Source organism: Dermacentor andersoni, chromosome 3 (genome assembly GCF_023375885.2).
Source record: "Dermacentor andersoni chromosome 3, qqDerAnde1_hic_scaffold, whole genome shotgun sequence".
NCBI lineage: Eukaryota > Metazoa > Arthropoda > Arachnida > Ixodida > Ixodidae > Dermacentor > Dermacentor andersoni.
In genome coordinates, this window is record NC_092816.1 from 139,811,557 (window position 1) to 139,830,282 (window position 18,726).

Consider the following 18,726-nt stretch of genomic DNA (forward strand, 5'->3'; position numbering starts at 1 on the left):
TGAATTTTTATGATGGTTCCGTCAGTGTGCGCCTTTTTTGCTTCCGCGTCAGCCTGTTCGTTTCCAGCAATTCCGCAATGGCCAGGAATCCACTGCAGCACGATGGTATGCCCGGAATGAGACGCCTCAGCAAGCAAAGACATGATGTCATAAACCAGAGGACTATATGCGGTTCTATCATTGATATAATTGCTGATGAGTTGCAGTGCTGGTTTTGAGTCACAGAACACTGTCCACTTCTCGAGACTTTGTTGCAGTATGCAGTGAACTGCTTCTCGAACTCCGGTCAACTCAGCTGCTGTAGACGACGTCCTGTGTCCTATCTTGAACCGTTGTGCGATCCCCATTCCTGGTACCGTGTAGGCCGCCGCGGAAGAGGTCTGTGTCACAGAACCATATGTAAAAACACATTCGTAATATCCGCACATGTAAGCAATGTATGATAGCGCGAGATGCTTGAGGCCAGCAAGCGGCATTTTCGACTTCTTCGTTATTCCAGGGGATGAGAGTCTCCCCGTTGGCTTTGGCATCGTCCAAAGTAGAACTTCGGATATGTCATACGGTTCGAAGTCCGACGGCAATAAGTCTTGTTGCGACAACACGGCTTCTGAGTAGGCGGACACAGGCCGTACGCTTGTGACGTTCGTGAGTGGATGATTCCTGTGTCTAGTCAGTAGCCTCAGATGCACTCGCAATGGCTCATGTTGCAGAACTCGAGCTGGGCACGCACGTGCCTCTGCAATAGTGCCCCAAGTAGACGCACATCGTGGTAGTCCTAGGCAAATTCTCAGTGCGCGAGCCTGACCACTTTCAAGTGTGCGTACAGCAGTTGTACTAATCCGAGAAAGTACAGGCGCACTGTAGCGGTAGTAGCCAACAACAAGTGCCTGGTAGAGCTGCAGAAGAGATGATTTGGATGGCCCCCATGATTTTCCAGACATATGTCGAATGATCTGAGTAAAGCTGTCCAGCTTTTTTCTTAATCCAGAGAGGTGCTTCGACCAAGATAAGTCACGGTCGATGATGACTCCGAGAAAGTTGTAGTGGGTTACTGAAGGTATAATCTTCCCATCAATTATAACGGGGTAGCAGGCCATTGACTTCCGTGTAAATGCCATGGTTGCACTTTTTTCCGGTGAGAGCTGCAGTCCGCGACTGTTTAGGTATGTCGACGTTATTGACACCGCGCGCTGCAGCTTCGTTTGCACTTGCAAGCGCGTTAAGCTGACCGGGGTAGTTGGAGAAGTATGGGAGAGGCCTTTGCTCTGCAGTGGGCGTAACCAGGCTGATGATGATGATTGTGAAAAAAACAACTATTTCCTTGAGATGATCACCGCGTGTTGATGATTATGATTTCCGTGCTATGGCACATATCCACAATGAAGAAGCCAAGAAGCGTGCCCGCGTGTTGATTATGATGATCATTTCAATACTATGACACATAGCCACAACAGGCGATCGGCCAAGAAGCGGGCCATGTATATAAAATAAATGGGAAGAATAAGCCAATATAAGATTTCCCACATTACGTAGCAAGGGTGAGCGAGATCACATCCGCGCGCTGGTTTCCTTTACACCGAAGACGAAGGAAAGAAATGGGCTAATTTATGGCACTTCATCAAAACTTCGCTTCGCATAGATTCCAATATGCGCATTGGATCCGCAAAACGTCTTGCTTTATTTTTTACTTAAGACACAACTTAATTACATCATCCGCATCTGTTTAATCACGCTTTTAAATTTGTCTTCATCGTTTCTGTTACGGTGCTTGAAAAGTGGGCTAAATTATTGTATTTTGCCTGCGCCACACGGTCCTTGACTCGAGGTATATGTAGGCGTTGCCAGCGTTTATTAGTATCCATAAACGCTCCCTTGATCCATCTCCATAAGCGGGTATGCTCCATAGTTTGAGATCATCATCATCATCATCTTCTTCTTCTTCCCTTCTTCCGATGTGACCTTCCCACCAGACATGATTTTATGGCTATGCACTGCTTCTGCCATGATCATCACGGCCGCTGGAGGAACAATCATCAAACCCGAAGACCCCGGCGCATACAAAATTGGTGGGTCTTGCGTGCTTGTCTTGTCAGTTGCCTTGTTTCGAGAAACGCTTGGCACCATTCATTGTCACAAATTTGAAATGTGAGTCCCAGGCTCTCTCTTTCTTATCAGCTTGCAAGATCGCAAAGATAGTTGTAGAAAAGCCTCAGTTCGAGATTCACGGCGCGTTATTTGCAAGCTTGACTGCTATATACGCCATTGCATGCCTGATCTATGCCCATAGTTTAAAGCGCTATAATACCGCGTCGCTGGTGAGTGGAAAAGGAAGGTTGGCAAAGTTGAAGTCCCTTTATCATCCCCGGCCTGCGCTCTTTGAGATCTTTGTGGCAACACGTGTTAGCCGAGTGTTGTCTTTCCGTTGGTGGCTCAGGCACGAGTTGTAGTAGAAGGAGGTTGCTTAATCGAAGAATAATACGTTACATGGTAACACAGGCAGGCTACGCCACACACGCGAAATCACACAAGCATTGTCACACGTCTTCTTTCTTCACCGATCAGTCGACAACTACTACGTGGGTCCCGGACCTACTAGTGCAGTACATAACGAGCGCTTCCAGAGGGAGGGTGCTAGTGACATGCTAACACGAGGAACCCTCGCCAACGCCCCAGCTTCATACAGCACCGCAGCGATATCTGGTCAACTGATCCAGATCTAAAGTAGTGGTCAGTAGTTTGTTTCAATGGTTGAGATTTGGATGTGCCACCTGTATTCTAGTGTAGCGGTCCTGGAACAGAAAAGTGACTAATTGTGCGGCCCGGTGGCCTGGGTCTGGACAATGGACCAGTGATGCAACCCTATGGTCAAGGTCTGGAAAAGTGTCAGTCATATAGAAAAGTAGGGTCTTGACCTGGTCCAGATCTGGACAAGTTAGCAGTGGTGTGTGTCTGTAACCCAGTTCTGAACTAGTGAGCGATCTCGTTCAGTGGCCAAGATCTGGACAGCTGATCAGTGATGCGATCTGGTGCGTAGGTGTTGACCAAGGACCAGGTGATCTAGATATGTGGTTCCGGTCTGGACCGGTAACATACGTTCTAGCTGAACGATACACATCTTACAAAGGTTGATAGGCAGGTAAGGAACACAAAAAAAAGTCGCAGTTTCGCCTGAAAGGCGAAGCACTAATTGCGGTAGCAAATTAGTGGACAGCTGTACGAAGCAAGAATAGTAGTCTTATCGGCCGTGTAAACTCGTAAGCATAGGCATACTAAATAATTTAACAACCATGCCTGTCACGCACGCACAAGCAAACATGAACAAATATCACTCGATGACCGCGGAAACTCGCTGTCAATACGCTGGAGCGAGGAAGATCGGCAGCAGCAGCGAGCGAGTTGATCTTCGTGCTGCGTCTCGCATCAACGTGAACTAAGCTGCGGAAACACAGCGCGTGGTGGACTTGTCCCCGTCGCAGATGGCTTTCAAGATAAAGCGGCCCGGGCCGCCCGGAGTAGAACGGGCACCTGGAGCCTCGCGCGACGAAAGACGGCATGCTTCCTCCCCACTTCCCTCCCTTGCTTGTACGAGATAGAGCCGCGATCGCCCGCTCACCCTCGTGCGTTATCACTTGCGCATACGTTATACGGCGCGCGGCAGAGATTTTGTCGCCCTTAGGCTTTATACGGAACCTCACGGCGACGAATGCTCCTGGAGTGTCCATATAATTGCTATCGTAATAAAACGTAAAATTGTCTGGTTACATTTGCGCGCTTCCGATAGTGGGAAAAATTCATATCCATGCGTCAGAGTAATATGTGTCCCCGCGCTTCCGCAATGTCACGTGTTAAGAAAATTTGGGGTTTAACGTTCCGTAACGGCACAGTGGGTTATGAGGAACGACGTAGTGGAGAGCTCTGGGTTCTTTTTTACGCACCTGGGGTTCTTCAACGTGCTTACAAAGCACAGCAAACGAGGGTTTTTACATTCAGTTTGCATCGGAATGCGGTTGCCGCGGCCGGGAATTGAGCCCTCGACCTCGTACTCATCGACGCAATGCCATAGCCACTGAGCCACCAGGGCGGGTCACGTCCCGTGTGAACAAAGACGATACACATTCACATTCACGCCGCGCCTATATCGTGCCACTTAAGCGGCGGCAACGTCCCCGATTGCCTTGACCGGTCGTTGCAGTTTCCCTGAACGACCACTGCGACAGCAAGGACCACAAGCAGAGCCTGAACGACACATCGGCGACCCAATCGGCCGGCATCCTGACGGCGTCGCAGCTGCGAGACTTGCGAGGCACAGGCGAGAACGGGTGCAGCTTCGAGTTCTCCGCGCCGGGGAGCTCGGGCCTCATCGTGTCCGTGATCGAGATGAACCTGCGCATGGGCCTGCTCAACGAGTCTTGCATCGACTACATCTCCGTGAGTGCGCCCCCCTTCCTCGCGTGATCGAGGAACCAACGGTGCAGGATGTTTGCAGAAGTGTTCCTGATTTCGTGGAACAGTCGTGAGTGTCGACTTGGTTCTTTCGGACAGCCTGATGTCGGATTAGGTCCGTTGAGACTTTGGGCTGGCATCCTGCTACGTACACGCAAACAACTTAAGAGTTGCAGCCCCCTGAACGCTGTAAATCTGGTGAGGCTATCAAGTCGAGTAACATAATCTGCGACCTTGTCCTAACCTCCAGTACATATTGACGGGGTCAATCTGATCTCGTACTGCCGCCGGCAGTGTTGAACCTATAGTCCCTTCGTTTCGCAGGTGATAACCAAGTTCAACTTTGGCTCGGACAAGGACGAGCGCTGCGGCCGGATCACGAGCGAGCAAAACTACCACTTCGCCACGACGCACTCGCTGCAGCTCAAGCTCTTCTCCAAGACGCCCCTGACGAACTTCTTCGACGACTACATCCTCGCTGTGGTTGCAACCAGCTACACGGAATGTGAGTGGGCGCATGTCTCTTAAAGGGGCACGCGAACTGTGTAGCCCCTGGAGTATGCAGCTGTACAGAGTGCGATAGCATTTTACGCCGTCTACAGGTAGGCCGCGCAGTTTGAGTCGAATTGCTTTGAGCTTGCGTTGTCAGGTGCACTTGACGATTCTGTTCGTACTTTTCATTCTGCGGATGACTTCCAGGGTGCCATTTCATCAACGACTATATGAATGTTACCAGGTAAGCTGTAAAGCTCACTCAGTATACCGCTTGCACTAGTGCCGGCGATCCTATGTCCAGCAAAAGGAAGTCCTTAATTCAATTGAGTTCGAGAGATGCTTAGTGAAAGGAGTCGCTCGCTAGTAATCTATATTGAACCGTTCGGACGACGAGTGTGCGCGACTCCAGCCGACAGAGAAGGGAAGTGCTGGCAGGCGCTCGGTCAAATCTACGTCGCTTCGTGAACTCTCAAAGGGGCCTTGCTTCTCACGGCCCTTCTGCAGGGGCGAGTTTAGTCCATATGTGCTTGCGATCGTTGTTCGCAGGGTTCGCCTGTATTCATTTCCATAGCCAGCTCCCACAGCTCGGTATGAGTACCGCCACCGAGCAGATGCACTGAGGTTTTCATAACTATATTGTTGCTGATTTTGTGCCGGCTATCAGCATTACCATATACTGTTATCGTTTCACTATTATGCACACTGTGGTACCACTCGTCAACGTATTCTGCCCTTTGGGCTTTTTACTTCAGGCATGGGAGGCTGCCATATCCTCGTAGATAATTCGGTGTGCGGTGGTGGTGCCAATCTCTGTACGAGTATTCGTTGTAAAGCGACGAGTGAGGCGTTGAGGACGCCTAAATTGCTTCGTTATGTAGACGAATGTATTGTACTTGTCTTCCTTATAAGCGCAATGCATACGAAAGATAGAAATTCGGCCGGGACCTACCTATGCCTTCGTTATGCAGGTAATTTCGTTGTGGTGGCTTTTTTTTTTAGAGGCGTTCGAGTGTACGCAAATTAATTCCAGAGTGTTGCAGACTTTAATAAAAGTGAGCCTACGTGGTAGGATAATGCCATGTGTTTTTTATGCTGTCTTCACAATTTCAGAATAACTAAATAATGATTTAGTGAACAGTATTTCATTTCGCACTTCTGTCATTAAAAAAAATAACCTGCTCAAAGATGATGAACAAGTTAGTTAATTCCTGAAAACTTGCAAGGAAGAAAAAAATGATTATTTTTGTCACTGCTAACGGAACGATCAGCGCGTGGAACATGATGTCAACGTGGTACTACCTTCACGAAAGCGGCCATGCGTTGCACGATAGGCAGCATGCTGAACTAAAGTGCAGCAACTTTGTATATGCAGAGGCCTAATTTACCCGCAGATTCATTTCTGACGTTCTTGTTTGTTTTTTGCCCTTTGTCATCACTGACCAGAACTAGCAAAAAAAAGTCGCCTACAGAAATGTTTACACCCAGCTTGTCTGTAAGGATTGAACACTCGAAATTCAATGTCCAGACTCTGCTTTCATTCTTTTGATGGGAAAGGTTGACTACTGCGTAGCATATATAACCAAACTTTTTGAATTTAGGAAAGAAACCATAGCACCGTTACATCAGTGTGACGTCGCGAATTCTAACGTATTTTCTCGCATTTGGGCGGCTTTAGCAAAGTTTACAAACTTGCTAGGTTGAGTCTTTGCTGCCTCTACAGTTAAGTGCGGTCCTTATGTATCGGTAAAACCAGACCCACACCGACGCTGTGAAAATTCATGGCATCAGGGATGCGTGGTGCGGGAACTTCGAAGCAGCGTTGAAATGAATGAGCTGCCACGAGTGATGGGTTGCTCAGCTTACGTATATTATTATCAATTAACATAACAAGGGCCAAGGATCACTGTCGGACAATAACACTGAAGAACTTTCTTGTTTTATCCTCGGAAAGTTCTGGCAGCACTTGTCACAAAAGAAAATGCATCCAGGCTTTGTATCAATGATATCTTTGTAACTTGCGACGCAGAATTCGCAGATAGGCTCAACCACTGCTTCTGCTCATTATCCACACACGATGACGGTATAAGCCCACACTTCTCAAGTTACGAGCACATTCTGCCAATGGGTGACGTCAGTACGGCATTTCTCAAGAAGGTGTATTGGCATTTTTGGTTAACCTACACTCCAAGAAGTCACTTGGCGCTGAATGAATCCCGAATGCCTTACTTTTCCGGTATGCTGAGTGGTGCTCATACTACTTAAATAATATTCGAGAAATCACTGTCATGCGCATAAGTCCCAACCAGAACGTAAGTACGCAAAAGTCATCCCGATGCCAAAAACTGAAAACCGGTCCCTACTAACATCATATAGGCCCATATAGTTACTCAGCACATGCGCGAACGCGTTCGAATGCATAATTTTCAAGCACAGTTTCATAAATTTCTTTTTTCCTAAACGATAACGGCATAATTGACCCCAGAAAGTCTGGTTTCCGGCGAGGTTTCTAGACTGTAACTCAACTGGTATAAACGATTAATGAAACAGCCACGGCTCTAGGCAGGCAAAGTCAAGTTGACATAATATTCCTCGATTTTGAAAAGAAAAATGTTCGACCATTTGTCCTACTCCAAATTGTCGCTGAAGCTAAAATCCATTAAAAAAAAACAACTTAACCGAAAGAACCTTACTTAACTGGATTCACGCTTATCTTGTCTTTGCGGAAACAGTGTGTTCAGATGAACGATCGATGTCGCTTCGATCCCCTATAATGCATACTTAGGAATCCCACAGCCGCTTTTCTTTTTCGTCTTCGTCTTCATAAACGATATCGCCACCCTTGTTCGCATCAAAATCAAGCTTTTTGCAGATGATTGCATTGCGTACCATGAAATCCGCAATTCAAATGACCAAGCAGTTTTAAACGTCTCGCTATCCAGAATACAAACTTGGTGTTTGAGATGGCAGATGCCCATTAATCTCAAAACGTGGGTAGCGATGACTATACCACGCAAAAAAGAATCCTTTAATCTTCACCAATAGCATTAACAACCACTGTTTGTAAGTAGAATCCACTTACAAATACTCGTGAACAATAATTACGTCGGATCCTATGCGGAAGGAGCATGTAACATACATTTATAACAAAGCAATGTAGGAACTTTGATTTCTAAGGCGGACATTAGGAAAAGCTTGACGTGACCTGATCTGACATGTATGGCATACAAGACATTTATTCGACCTTTACCAGCGCACGCAGTTATTGTCTGGGATCCACACTCACAAAATAACATCATTAAACTTAACAAGGTAACAAAGAAAACCAACTAGGTTCATCTTTAACTCGTACAGCTGGCGCACGTCCCCATCATGCCTTCTAGAAGCCGTAGAACTTGAAAATCTTGCATTAGTGCGTTACCAGGATAGATTGAGGTTTCTTTTTCTATTTACTTTATAAACACCAATTAGGCATAGATAAAAGTGCGTACATTTCACCGACTAACCAGCGCTCCACACGCTCGTACCGCACAAAAAACGTTAGACATTTCATGCAGGACTAAAGTATTTAAAAATTCGTTCTTCCCGCATACAGTTTCTGAATCGAGCGCGTTGTTCATCAACAATGTTAAATGCGAAATGGCTTCAACATTCCTCTGCACACTAGCACATAAACCGTAACTCTGCTGTCTTGCCTCTACTCGCCAAAGCGAAAATAATTTTCTGTGTTGTTTATTGTGCAGCTTTGCAGCAACACAATATTGAGTGTGTGGTATCTCGTCTATTGTTTGTGGTAGTTCGAAATGCTCCCTCCTACCTAAGGCCTCGCATTGAGGCTGACAGTACCTTTATATAAATAAATAAATAAATAAATAAATAAATAAATAAATAAATAAATAAATAAATAAATAAATAAATAAATAAATAGTTGATTTGACTTGAGTGCGTCTAAACAGACCAAAGAATCACGTATTACACGGTAAAAAAGAGACAAGACAGTGCCCTTTCTTCCTGTGTAATACGTGATTTTTTTAGCTGTTTAGCCGCAATGAACTTCGAGGCAGCTAGAGTCACCCGCCAGTCTTCCGTATTCATGCATTTTTCTGGTTTACTAAACCAGAAGTGGTAGAGCGGTATTGCAGAAATGTAATCTTTCGATAGCCGAAATGGAGGCTTAACCAGGGAGACAACTCACATTTCTGTGTTCAAATGCATGTAAAACCCAGAAATGCTCCAGTTAGATAACCGCTGAACCGATTTCAATGAAATTTGTTGCGTTTAAGCTGGGAAACTGAATCATACCTGCTGTACGAAGCAAGAATCTGATTTAGAGCCTCGAACGCTTGATAAAATGTCGGAAAATAAATAAGGTAAAAAGATTATTGGGGCACAATATTCGCAAATGTGTAACTCCGTACCAGAAACAGATATCGCAGTCATAAAACAAAATCTGTTACATAAGGTAATGCGGGAAAGCGTGACATGTAAGGTTACAGTTTACGTCAAATCGTTACTATGCTTACGAGTGCTTTGCGCAAGTCTTGCTCAGAAATTAAGTACTTACATTAAAGTGGTGTATAAGACATACCCGCTTTAGATGTCTCAATTCGCGCAGTTTACAGAATTGTGGCATTCTTATCGCTTAGGTACTCTGGTGTAAAGTGATCAGCTGTCGTATTTTTTCTTGCAGTTTTGCAAGATATTTGTAAGAAAATATGGATGAGAAAGAAAAGAAAACGTGCTACCTACAGTTGGTAGACAATTACATTTACCTTTAAATCCAAAAAAAGTTTTGTTGAAATTAGTCAACCGGTTGCCGAGTAAAACGCCTTAACTTCTTATTGCGCTTCAGTGTCGTTTTAATCTTCTTGTGGCCTCGAACTGTTGGAGGGAAAGCTTAACAATAGTCCGCCTGTAACTGCGTACTGCTTTCTGTCTCGCACACACGTCACGTTTCACTAAGGCAAATACTAATTCGAGCTAAAGTGTTAGATTAGTGCTCGAGAATCTCTAAGGCGTCAATACTCACCGCGAACATAGCCTTTATAATCGAGAAATTGAGGTAAATGCAGGACATGGTTAGAGGCTCGCAATGGCGACTGACCGACGCGCACATTACCGTCGCCGCGCAGCCCAGGACGGCGCCTGCGGACCGGACGAGTTCCAGTGCACGGCCGGTGACCGTTGCATCTACAAGGGCTACAGGTGCGACAACGTCAACAACTGCGGCGACAACAGCGACGAAGCCAAGCTGGGCAACTCCATGTGCCGTGGGTGTCGCGTCGTAATATGTGTGCGCGAAAGTGTGGCCGTAATATCGTGTAGCGATTCTATTCCAATGGTATTCATTTACGCGCATCGTCAGTCGTTGGAGTGGCGCCCCGCTCACGTTATCGCCGGGATCGGCCGGCCGTGGACGGCGGACAATAAGAAAGGCATAGAATCAAGCCAAAGGAATCCTTACGTTCTACATGCCTATGTCAGCCGAATTATGCAACGATGCATTTTGCACAATACTCTTGTTTTCGTACTAGCATCCGTGGCGCCACATGTAAGGTACACCGCTGATAACGGCCGCGCGGTGGCGCCTGATTCCGTCATGATTAGGTGCGCAAGATTACGTGTAACCATACTTCCCGTTTATGAGGCAAGGAGTGGCCGGTGCCATATCTGTGCGCCAACATGGCCTCGTTCTCAAATGTCAATAAAGAAAAGATAGGGTACAAGAAGTGTGCAAATTGAAAGGAATCTTCACAAAATATGGCTCCAAGGCTGACCAAATGCACTCGCTAGGCCTCCCACCGCTAGCTTAAGTAAGTGACGTGGCTTGTGTATAAGTTATTCCAAAACGAGCCAAATAATTTATCCGAAAATCTTTTTTTAAAGCAGGCGAAAGTCTATCTTTAAAAGCAGGCTCTGTTCATTTTGGTAATATTTATTACTAAGGTAATGAGTATTTTGCTGTGTATTTGCTGCTAACGACAGCCACACGCGCACCATCCAAGGTATATGTAAACTGGTATAGCGAAGCTTCCATAGAAGCCCACATGTCAAGAAAATAGCGGCTCGTTGCAACCGTCGCCATCTACGTATCGAGGGGACCACTAACAGCAAGCAAAAATAAAAATAAAAAGTGATGTCACAACCGGAAATGGCAGTGACGTCAATATCTTATGCTGCTTGGCGCGAATCTTTGAATTTCTTTAGCGTCCGGCATTTCGACTGCTACGCCAGCAATTATTTTTCTTTTGAGGCTGAGGCAAGCTTGCGACGCCTCAACTGAAGCGCCAGCGTGTCATTAAACTATAGGGGTAGCGTACATCTTAATGTGAGCATAATTAGGCTGTTATTGACAACAATTGCTCCAGTAGGTTCCTTAGGGAGGTGAGCGATAGGATGGAAATAAATGACAGTGCCACAGAGGTTGTAAAAGCGACTTCACTTTTATTAGTCTAGAATAATTTAACCAATATAATTGACCAAACAACACACGTACGCTTCAATGGATGAAAAGTAGTACGACCAGCACACAGTCATAATGTATGTAGCAACATATGAGAAAGCTTTTCATAGAATCATTCACAATTTCGTGCGACGACATGCATTGATATCCATCAGTTATCAGACAAGGCAACAATGCCCCACATTATCTCTAAGACATTCGACTTAGTAATTCTGCTGCCCGTCGGACACTCAGTGCCTGATACGGAAAGCGAACGAACATAGCGCGACGTTTCTTCGCGGAGCGTTCCGCATTTACCGTCACGACGAGCCTCACAGCGCGTCGCATGCCGCAGCGTGAACTTGCACGATAACAAAAAAAAAAAAAAAAAAACCTGCACTTACACCTTTCGCCAATGAATGCCCTGTGCTAGGTCGGGGAAAAGTTGAAGTGAAGCGTACGCTACACTTTGAACAAACACGCAGGCAAATAAAAAGAACTCGGATGCAACCGCCGCGTTCAAGTGAGTAACGCCATTCCGCCTGGCATAATAGCTCGTTTGCACAGTTTTGCCAAGTATTGCGCCAGAATCACTGGTTGGTAGGGGTCACCAAGAACAAACTAATAAATGGTGACATAAAAGAAATTGACATTCGTTGTTTTAGTACAGCAAAAATATTTGAGACGGCACATTTACTAGTATGACAGTATCTTAATTAAACATTTTCGAACATTTTTTTTACACAGGTTTTCTAGTTTTACCCCTTCACATCGTGGCGGTTCAATGGTGCGCCACAAACTGATATATCTGGCGATAGGTTTCGGCACGCTTTTCACTCCAAGCTTCACAGCCTATTTCGATGTACCTTGCACCATCTTTCATCGTTCTTGAACTTTATGTTAAATAATCTCAAAGAGGGGGGGGGGGGGGGAGGGCGCTATAGCTGTTGCTGCAAGTGTAGGTAAGAGGCTTCAGCGGCCTTGAAAGATTGCGTATATCTGATGTTACGTCGGCTTGCGGAACCACCACTTCAGCATTCTAACAGCTATCTTTTGTTTGTCATTATGAGCACTAGTGACAATTGTGTTCCTTGTGTCATCGCATTCCATAAAAAAAAGAGGGACAACCGATTCTTCGCTGAAAGCAACCACCCCGTTTCGCTGACTTCCAAGTGTTGACAAATGCTTGGAAATATTACTGCTCGTTTTGTTAACTTGAACCTAACAACTTGATTAGTTTCCCAACGCGGTTCTCGCAATGGTCTAATACAAGTGTCTGTGTCACACTGGGAATCTTCGTTTGCGATCGGGCCCGATCGGGATTGAAAATGCATCATGTAACACACGCAAAAGCGTAAGGTCCGTAATCATCTACAAAACTTGTAACAACATTCATGAAATCGTTGCTGCACGAGGCTATTCCTCACTGACTATACTCAGGTTGGCCTCACGATTCTTGAATTTAGCAAAATTTTTAAGGGCTTTGTCCAATGTAAGCCAGTTACAAGGTGACATTATGTACGGCTCCCTTCATTTATTATTGTACGCATTGCGTCGTAAGAGGAAGCTTTAGCTCAGTGCTCCTATCTAAATACATGGGAACGGAGAAATAACTTTCTCGGCAACCACTTTAAATAGTTTAATGAGGTTACACGCATTTAAAAGAAAGAGTCAAAATCTAGTCACTGTTGGAAGCGAAGCTTTTATTTAGATTGTTTAATATTTATAAAGAATGTTGAACATAGTAAAATTTATAAAAACGAAGCTGTCGAGTAACTCAGCAATGAAAAACGCTATCATAATTGTCTAAACTGCAGCTAACAATAAATCTGAAGCGCTCACGTTTGACGCAGTATACTCCGCTTTGAAGCATACCACTAATATCTGAGTAGGATTCTCACGAAACTCTTGTAAACATTGTAACAAATTCACATAAACTGTAAATTGATGTATAAATTGGTCCATTATAGACACTCTAACAAGTGCAGTTTAAGTACTGCGATGTCTGTCTTTAGTGCAGAGTTACAGACTTGTAAACTTTATGCCTGTCTCTCTCTTCTTTCTTCCTTTCATTTTTTTTTAGAGTTATCGATTTCTAGCTGTTTCTTTTTAAAGAACAGGCCCCAGATAATTATTGTGCTTCCTGCAGTCACTAGATTTTAACTTTTTCTCTGCAATGCAAGAAATAGAATTGAAAACAGTCTCGCGGTTGTCTCAAGAGCGTTTGTGCGTTTTACATATATTTCATCAGGCGGTATCAGTGTTGGCCCCGAACTAAATGTTCCTCTTCAGAAACCTATACTGGTTCCTAAGGACCATTACATCACGGGGTTGCCAAAGTCATTCAGTGGGTACGAACTGAGAAATTGAGGAGAATAAAATAAATGTAAACAAAATAACAACAGTTGTTGATCCCCATATCAATGTCCTTTTCATTGCAGATAATTGTGCTTTATTTAAAAAGTCCCGTCTATCAAGCTAGTCTGAACAATAGGCCGAAAGGGACATATACAATGTCGAGCGTCATGCTGCGTCACCTTAAAAGTGGAATAATTAGTTTTTCTTCTCGTTATTAAAGAAGATCCGCCATTACACGTAGTACAACACGAAGGGTGCGGTGATAGGGGAGATAAGCTTTCATAGTTTATATGCACCGCGACAAAGCTTGCTCATCTACAAATCCGTTTGCTAGTTATAGAAGCGAAAACAATTTCTTCGTGTTTAGGTATCTGGACGGGCAACTGAGGCTAAGGCCCAAGGTGAATTTCCTACTCTTTCACGCCACACCTTTGGTTATTTGTTACGATATGCTAATATTCCGCAGCGTGTGGTGGAGGAAAAAAATCAGGCAATGAAGAAAAACGAAGATCGTACTGCAGCCTCGTCCAGACTAGCCTTTGTAAATAAACCCTTACCGTGAACGTTAAAATATGGTTGTCTCATATATGGTTCCATGTATAGCCTGACCCTGACTTGAAATGTGATTTCGGCAACGCATAGCATACTTTTATGTTGCATGCCATATCAGCGTGTAAGCACGTAGCACCTTTTTGCTGCAACATCTACTGGGCGTCCCAGTTATCTTGTACGAAGATTAAAGAAAAAAAAAAACAGGAGCTCTAGACAAATCGCACCGACTGCGTAGTAGCGGAAGTCGTGTGTACTTACAGCTGGTATTTTTTCATCACGAAGTAAAAATTAATTAATCTTATTGAGCGAGATTCTTTTATTGTGTGAATCACAAATATGTCAATTACAAAGTTGTAGGGCGCCTTAAGTAACCTTCGAATGAAGCATTTATTTCGTGCTGAAGTGTGCCTGGTAAAAATCCCGCGATATACGCGAAATATGTAATAGATGCGCGCTCGCCCGCCGCTACTCCAGCGCGTCCCAGCGAGCTTTGAAAGGTATACGGCCGCATTCGTTTATCGCCGCGTCGTACGAGGCTTCGCCATGTAGGATGACTCGAGAGGTTTCGCGACCTAACTAGCGTGGTGCAATCGGCGTCAGCATCTGCGGACGCGAGAGTGTTGTGCTCGATCATGAGGCACTCGGGATAGCTTGAACCTTCGCGTATCATGAAACGAAGCTACAAAATAATTTCAACCAATGCTAAAAGAACAGTGCGCAAAAGAACACGAAAGAAGAAAAGATGCAGATCTCGGAAGAACATGTAAGAGCTACTCAGCAGTTTGTTTCATTAAAAAATAAACCGAAAGCCCGTAAGGCGTCTCAGCCGCCCACAAAGAAACATCCAACGGTGCAACGGGTTTAGCCATTTACCCCTTCTATCTCCTGAATTCCGGAAAAGAGGCAAAACAAAGCAGTTTTTTACCTATTTCTATTTTTGTCACAAGCTTTTTTATGTAAGGATAGGGTGACATCATGAAGGTGTGTTAAACAGTCACGTTTTTCGCCAGTTTTGAGCTGTCATTTCCCATCCCCACTTATAGCATGTGCTCAAACGGGTCACCGTCTGAAGCAATATAATACTTGTTTCTTACCAACACTTGTGCTGTTTCAGCTTTAACCAACGACGTTGGAATCTCGCGGCAGACTCGGCGTATTTTTGCATCTAGGGCGTCCGGTGTGCTAGTTTCGCTGCTATTCACGCTATCTTTCACGTAGCCCAACAAGAAGTCCAGCAGTGTCATGTCCGGCGACTTTTCAAGCCAGGGTACGCGTCCGTGCCGGCCAATCCAATCTTCAGGAGAAAGCTTGTCGAGCCATTCTCGAGACTAAGTACTATTATGTGGAAGGGCACCATCGTGTTCAAACCAGATGTTCCGAAGATGTGCAAGTGGAACGCTGCAACTGACGTCGTTCACGGGGCCCTCGAGGATGTCGTTGACGTAGCGTGGCGTCGTCAGTGTGTCGTCAAAAAAAGATGGGTCTGATGATGTTGCCATCAAAAATGCCGCACCGCTCATTAAACGATCACTAGTATTGGCGTCACGTTTGTGCCAGCCAGTGGGGATTCCTGTCACTCCAGTAGTGCGCGTTGTGAAGATTAACTTGTGCGTTTCTGGAGAAATTAGCCTCGTCTGTCCAAAGCGTGCGAGTGAGAAAGTCCGGTTCTTCTTCACATTTCGTGAAAATCCAATTGGCAAAGTCAAGAGTGTTTTCAAAATCTCGGTTTTCAAGTCTTTGATAAAGATGTAGTACATGGTACGGGTGCGCATGACCTTTATTTAAATTATCCTCCCCTCTGATGACCTTGAATTTCCGGCCTCTGCACTGGCGTCGCGCACACTACCGTGAGGGTTAGCAGCAAACAATGTCAAAACATCCGTTCCCGCTTCTTGAACTACCGTCGCAGTCCTGTGCCGCTTCTTCTTGTGAAGCTACTCGTCTCGCAAGGGACTTCGTACGTTCTAAGTATTACTGACGGACTAGGGCTTCATCCACAATGCCACATCCGGAATAGCTTGGCTACCTTCCTCTTGTCGCCGTTGCCGCCCCCAGAGCCATGATCATTTTAGCCTTCTGATCATTCGTGGAGGGCATGACCGTCTTCTTGAAGAGCAGGCCATTGGCGTGGTACGGTTGAGATCTCCCGTTATTAACTACGCACTGACACGTCAAGCAAGAATGATTTACATCTTTACAGCTTATCCTGGCCGTACAGATCAGTGAAAATAGCCTGCGCAAGGTTTGTTTCTATTGCTCAAGGGAACAAAACGAACATACGTTCCGGGCCCGTCTATCGACAGAACAAGATGAGTGCGCGAAATTACACTCACAAGAGCGCCGTCACGGCTTCACGACTTCGAAATACCCCCCCCCCCCCCCCCCCCACTCCACCCCCTACGGCTCCGCTACGCTTGTCAAGTGCCTGCGGCGTGTTCTCATGATGCCGTGAATATCACATAGTGTGAAGCCCTGTATCGAGCTGCCGCCGCTAATAAATCCGTGTATCCGTGGCTATTCGCTTGGGAGCGCTTGTGCAGAGGCGCGCGAGCGCGTATCTATTTCGTATTTTGGATGTTTCGCGCGCTTTTGTTCTTTCTCGGAAAAACCAACGAGGCAAAGCTGAGAACGAGACAAATGCTTGATTCGGCAGTTATTTGAGGTGCCCTAGAACTTGTCATGGATATGTTCGCCATTCAAGCAGTCATTAAAAAGTTCACTAATTAAAAACAAATAATACTACGTGATGAAATAAATACTGCCTGTAAGTACACGCGACGACGGCTACTATGCAGCCGGTACAATTTCTCGAAATCTCCTGAGTTTTTTAAAAATCTCGGTACAAGTTTCCTGGGACACCCGGTATATTGTTGCCCTCGTATGAATTAAACAGGCAGTGAAGTCGGCCGAGTCATAATAAAAATAATTGCTATGTTTAATTCAAATGTAGAAGTATATAACAAAGAAAAGGGACAGGAGAGTTGACTAAAAAAACAACTTGCCAACTTGCCGTAGGTGGGAGCCAAGCCCACATGTTCCGCGAAGTGTTAGCCAGCGCCACTGGCTAAGTGCTAAATAGGCCCTGCATGTAAGGAAACAAATAAATTGCTTCACAGAATGCACGTTTCACGTTCACGTTATGACAGCACTTTAGCTCTCCTTTTTATTTATTTCTTTTTGTTTCCAGTGATGCCACTCAGCTCCTTGGTCCTGATTATAGCTGGCTTGGCCGATTTGTTGCTCACTTGGTGCATTGTACTCTGCTGCTGCCTCCGATCGGCCCTCACCAAGCAAAAGGTAAACTACATCGGATTTAGTCGTACAGTGTTTAATGAACCTCTTCGCTTCACAAAGGTTCCAATATGTTTGTCGGATCTGTACAATTTCTTACATTTTGTAACTTATTTATCTTCCCTGAAGCGAAAAACATTTGTGAAATTTCTTCCAGTAATACGCTTAACCCGGTTGCCAGATATTTATTTGGCAGTGTTCCAGCAGAATGATTACTTAAGGAGAGATGACTTAAGTAATTTTCTTACTGCGACCGACGGCGACGTTAAGTGCGCCTGCGCTTCCTACCGGTCCTCTTGTTGATTCAGCCAGTTAGTTCGCGGTGCCGTAACGGCGACGATCGAAACGGTAACGGGAACCCTGAATCGACAGGCAGACGTGTAACAACGCGGTGACACTTGGCTTCCTCTGCACTGGCGCGCAGGTGATGCAGGAGGACCGCTGGGGTGCCCTGGCCCCCGAGAGCGGTGCAAGCCCCTCGGAAGGAGAAGACGAGAGCACCGACGCCGACGACGAAGACGACGGCGGCGGCAGCGGCGACGCCGACGCGTCCACCACCTCGAAGCAAGAGAAGACCTTTCGCAACCCGCTGGCCGCCTCTTTGCGCAGCAAGGAGGACGACGAGCACGAATCGCCCTCTGTGGCGGCCGCCGCCGAGGGCGATTTGTGACTGCCGTTCGAATGGCTTTTCCCGCCTGTTTCACGCACCGAGCACAGAAGCTCGCAAACGTGAACTTTCTTTTCTGGTTAATTCGTACTATGACGCAGTATGCTGTCGTGAAGCCCGATTCGGTAGCGATATGGAAACTCTATATGAAATACTTTTTTTTTGGCCAATCTCATTGCGCCTCAATTTTCGTTGTATCTCTGTATTTTGTACTGCCACGAAATATAACGGTGTTCCCTCTCGCATGGATTCATTGACTGTGTTCACTGCACCAAGATCGCCGTGTTCGGCACTCAATTCAATATGTTGTGTTGCTATACGTATAGCGCTGCCTACATTTTAACGTGAGAGCGTTAAGAGGAAGCTTTAGCTCGGGTGCTCCTATCTAAATGCATGTAAAAGGAGAATTCGTTTTTCTCGGCGACCACCGCATCGAATTTGACGAGGTTTGTTGCATTTAAAATAAAAACATAACATCTAG

At 45.6% G+C, this 18,726-nt stretch overlaps 1 protein-coding gene across 1 annotated transcript; it reads left to right on the forward strand.

Annotated features, from left to right (window-relative positions):
• Positions 1-2,002: 2,002 nt before the first annotated feature.
• On the forward strand, positions 2,003-18,490 carry LOC140216548 (uncharacterized). Its single transcript, XM_072286918.1, has 6 exons — positions 2,003-2,066; positions 4,193-4,428; positions 4,768-4,948; positions 10,068-10,205; positions 17,475-17,584; positions 18,003-18,490. The coding sequence occupies exons 1-6, from the start codon at positions 2,003-2,005 to the stop codon at positions 18,246-18,248; spliced, it is 975 nt and encodes a 324-aa protein (XP_072143019.1). The 3' UTR covers positions 18,249-18,490.
• Positions 18,491-18,726: the final 236 nt, after the last annotated feature.

Excerpts from the sequence above, each read along its gene's own strand:
- LOC140216548 (XM_072286918.1), top strand. The coding sequence starts at position 2,003 with ATGATCATCACGGCCGCTGGAGGAACAATCATCAAACCCGAAGACCCC. Across the intron at positions 4,429-4,767 it reads CTTGCATCGACTACATCTCC|GTGATAACCAAGTTCAACTT; the intron begins GTGAGTGCGCCC and ends TTCGTTTCGCAG. Across the intron at positions 10,206-17,474 it reads GCTGGGCAACTCCATGTGCC|TGATGCCACTCAGCTCCTTG; the intron begins GTGGGTGTCGCG and ends TTTTGTTTCCAG.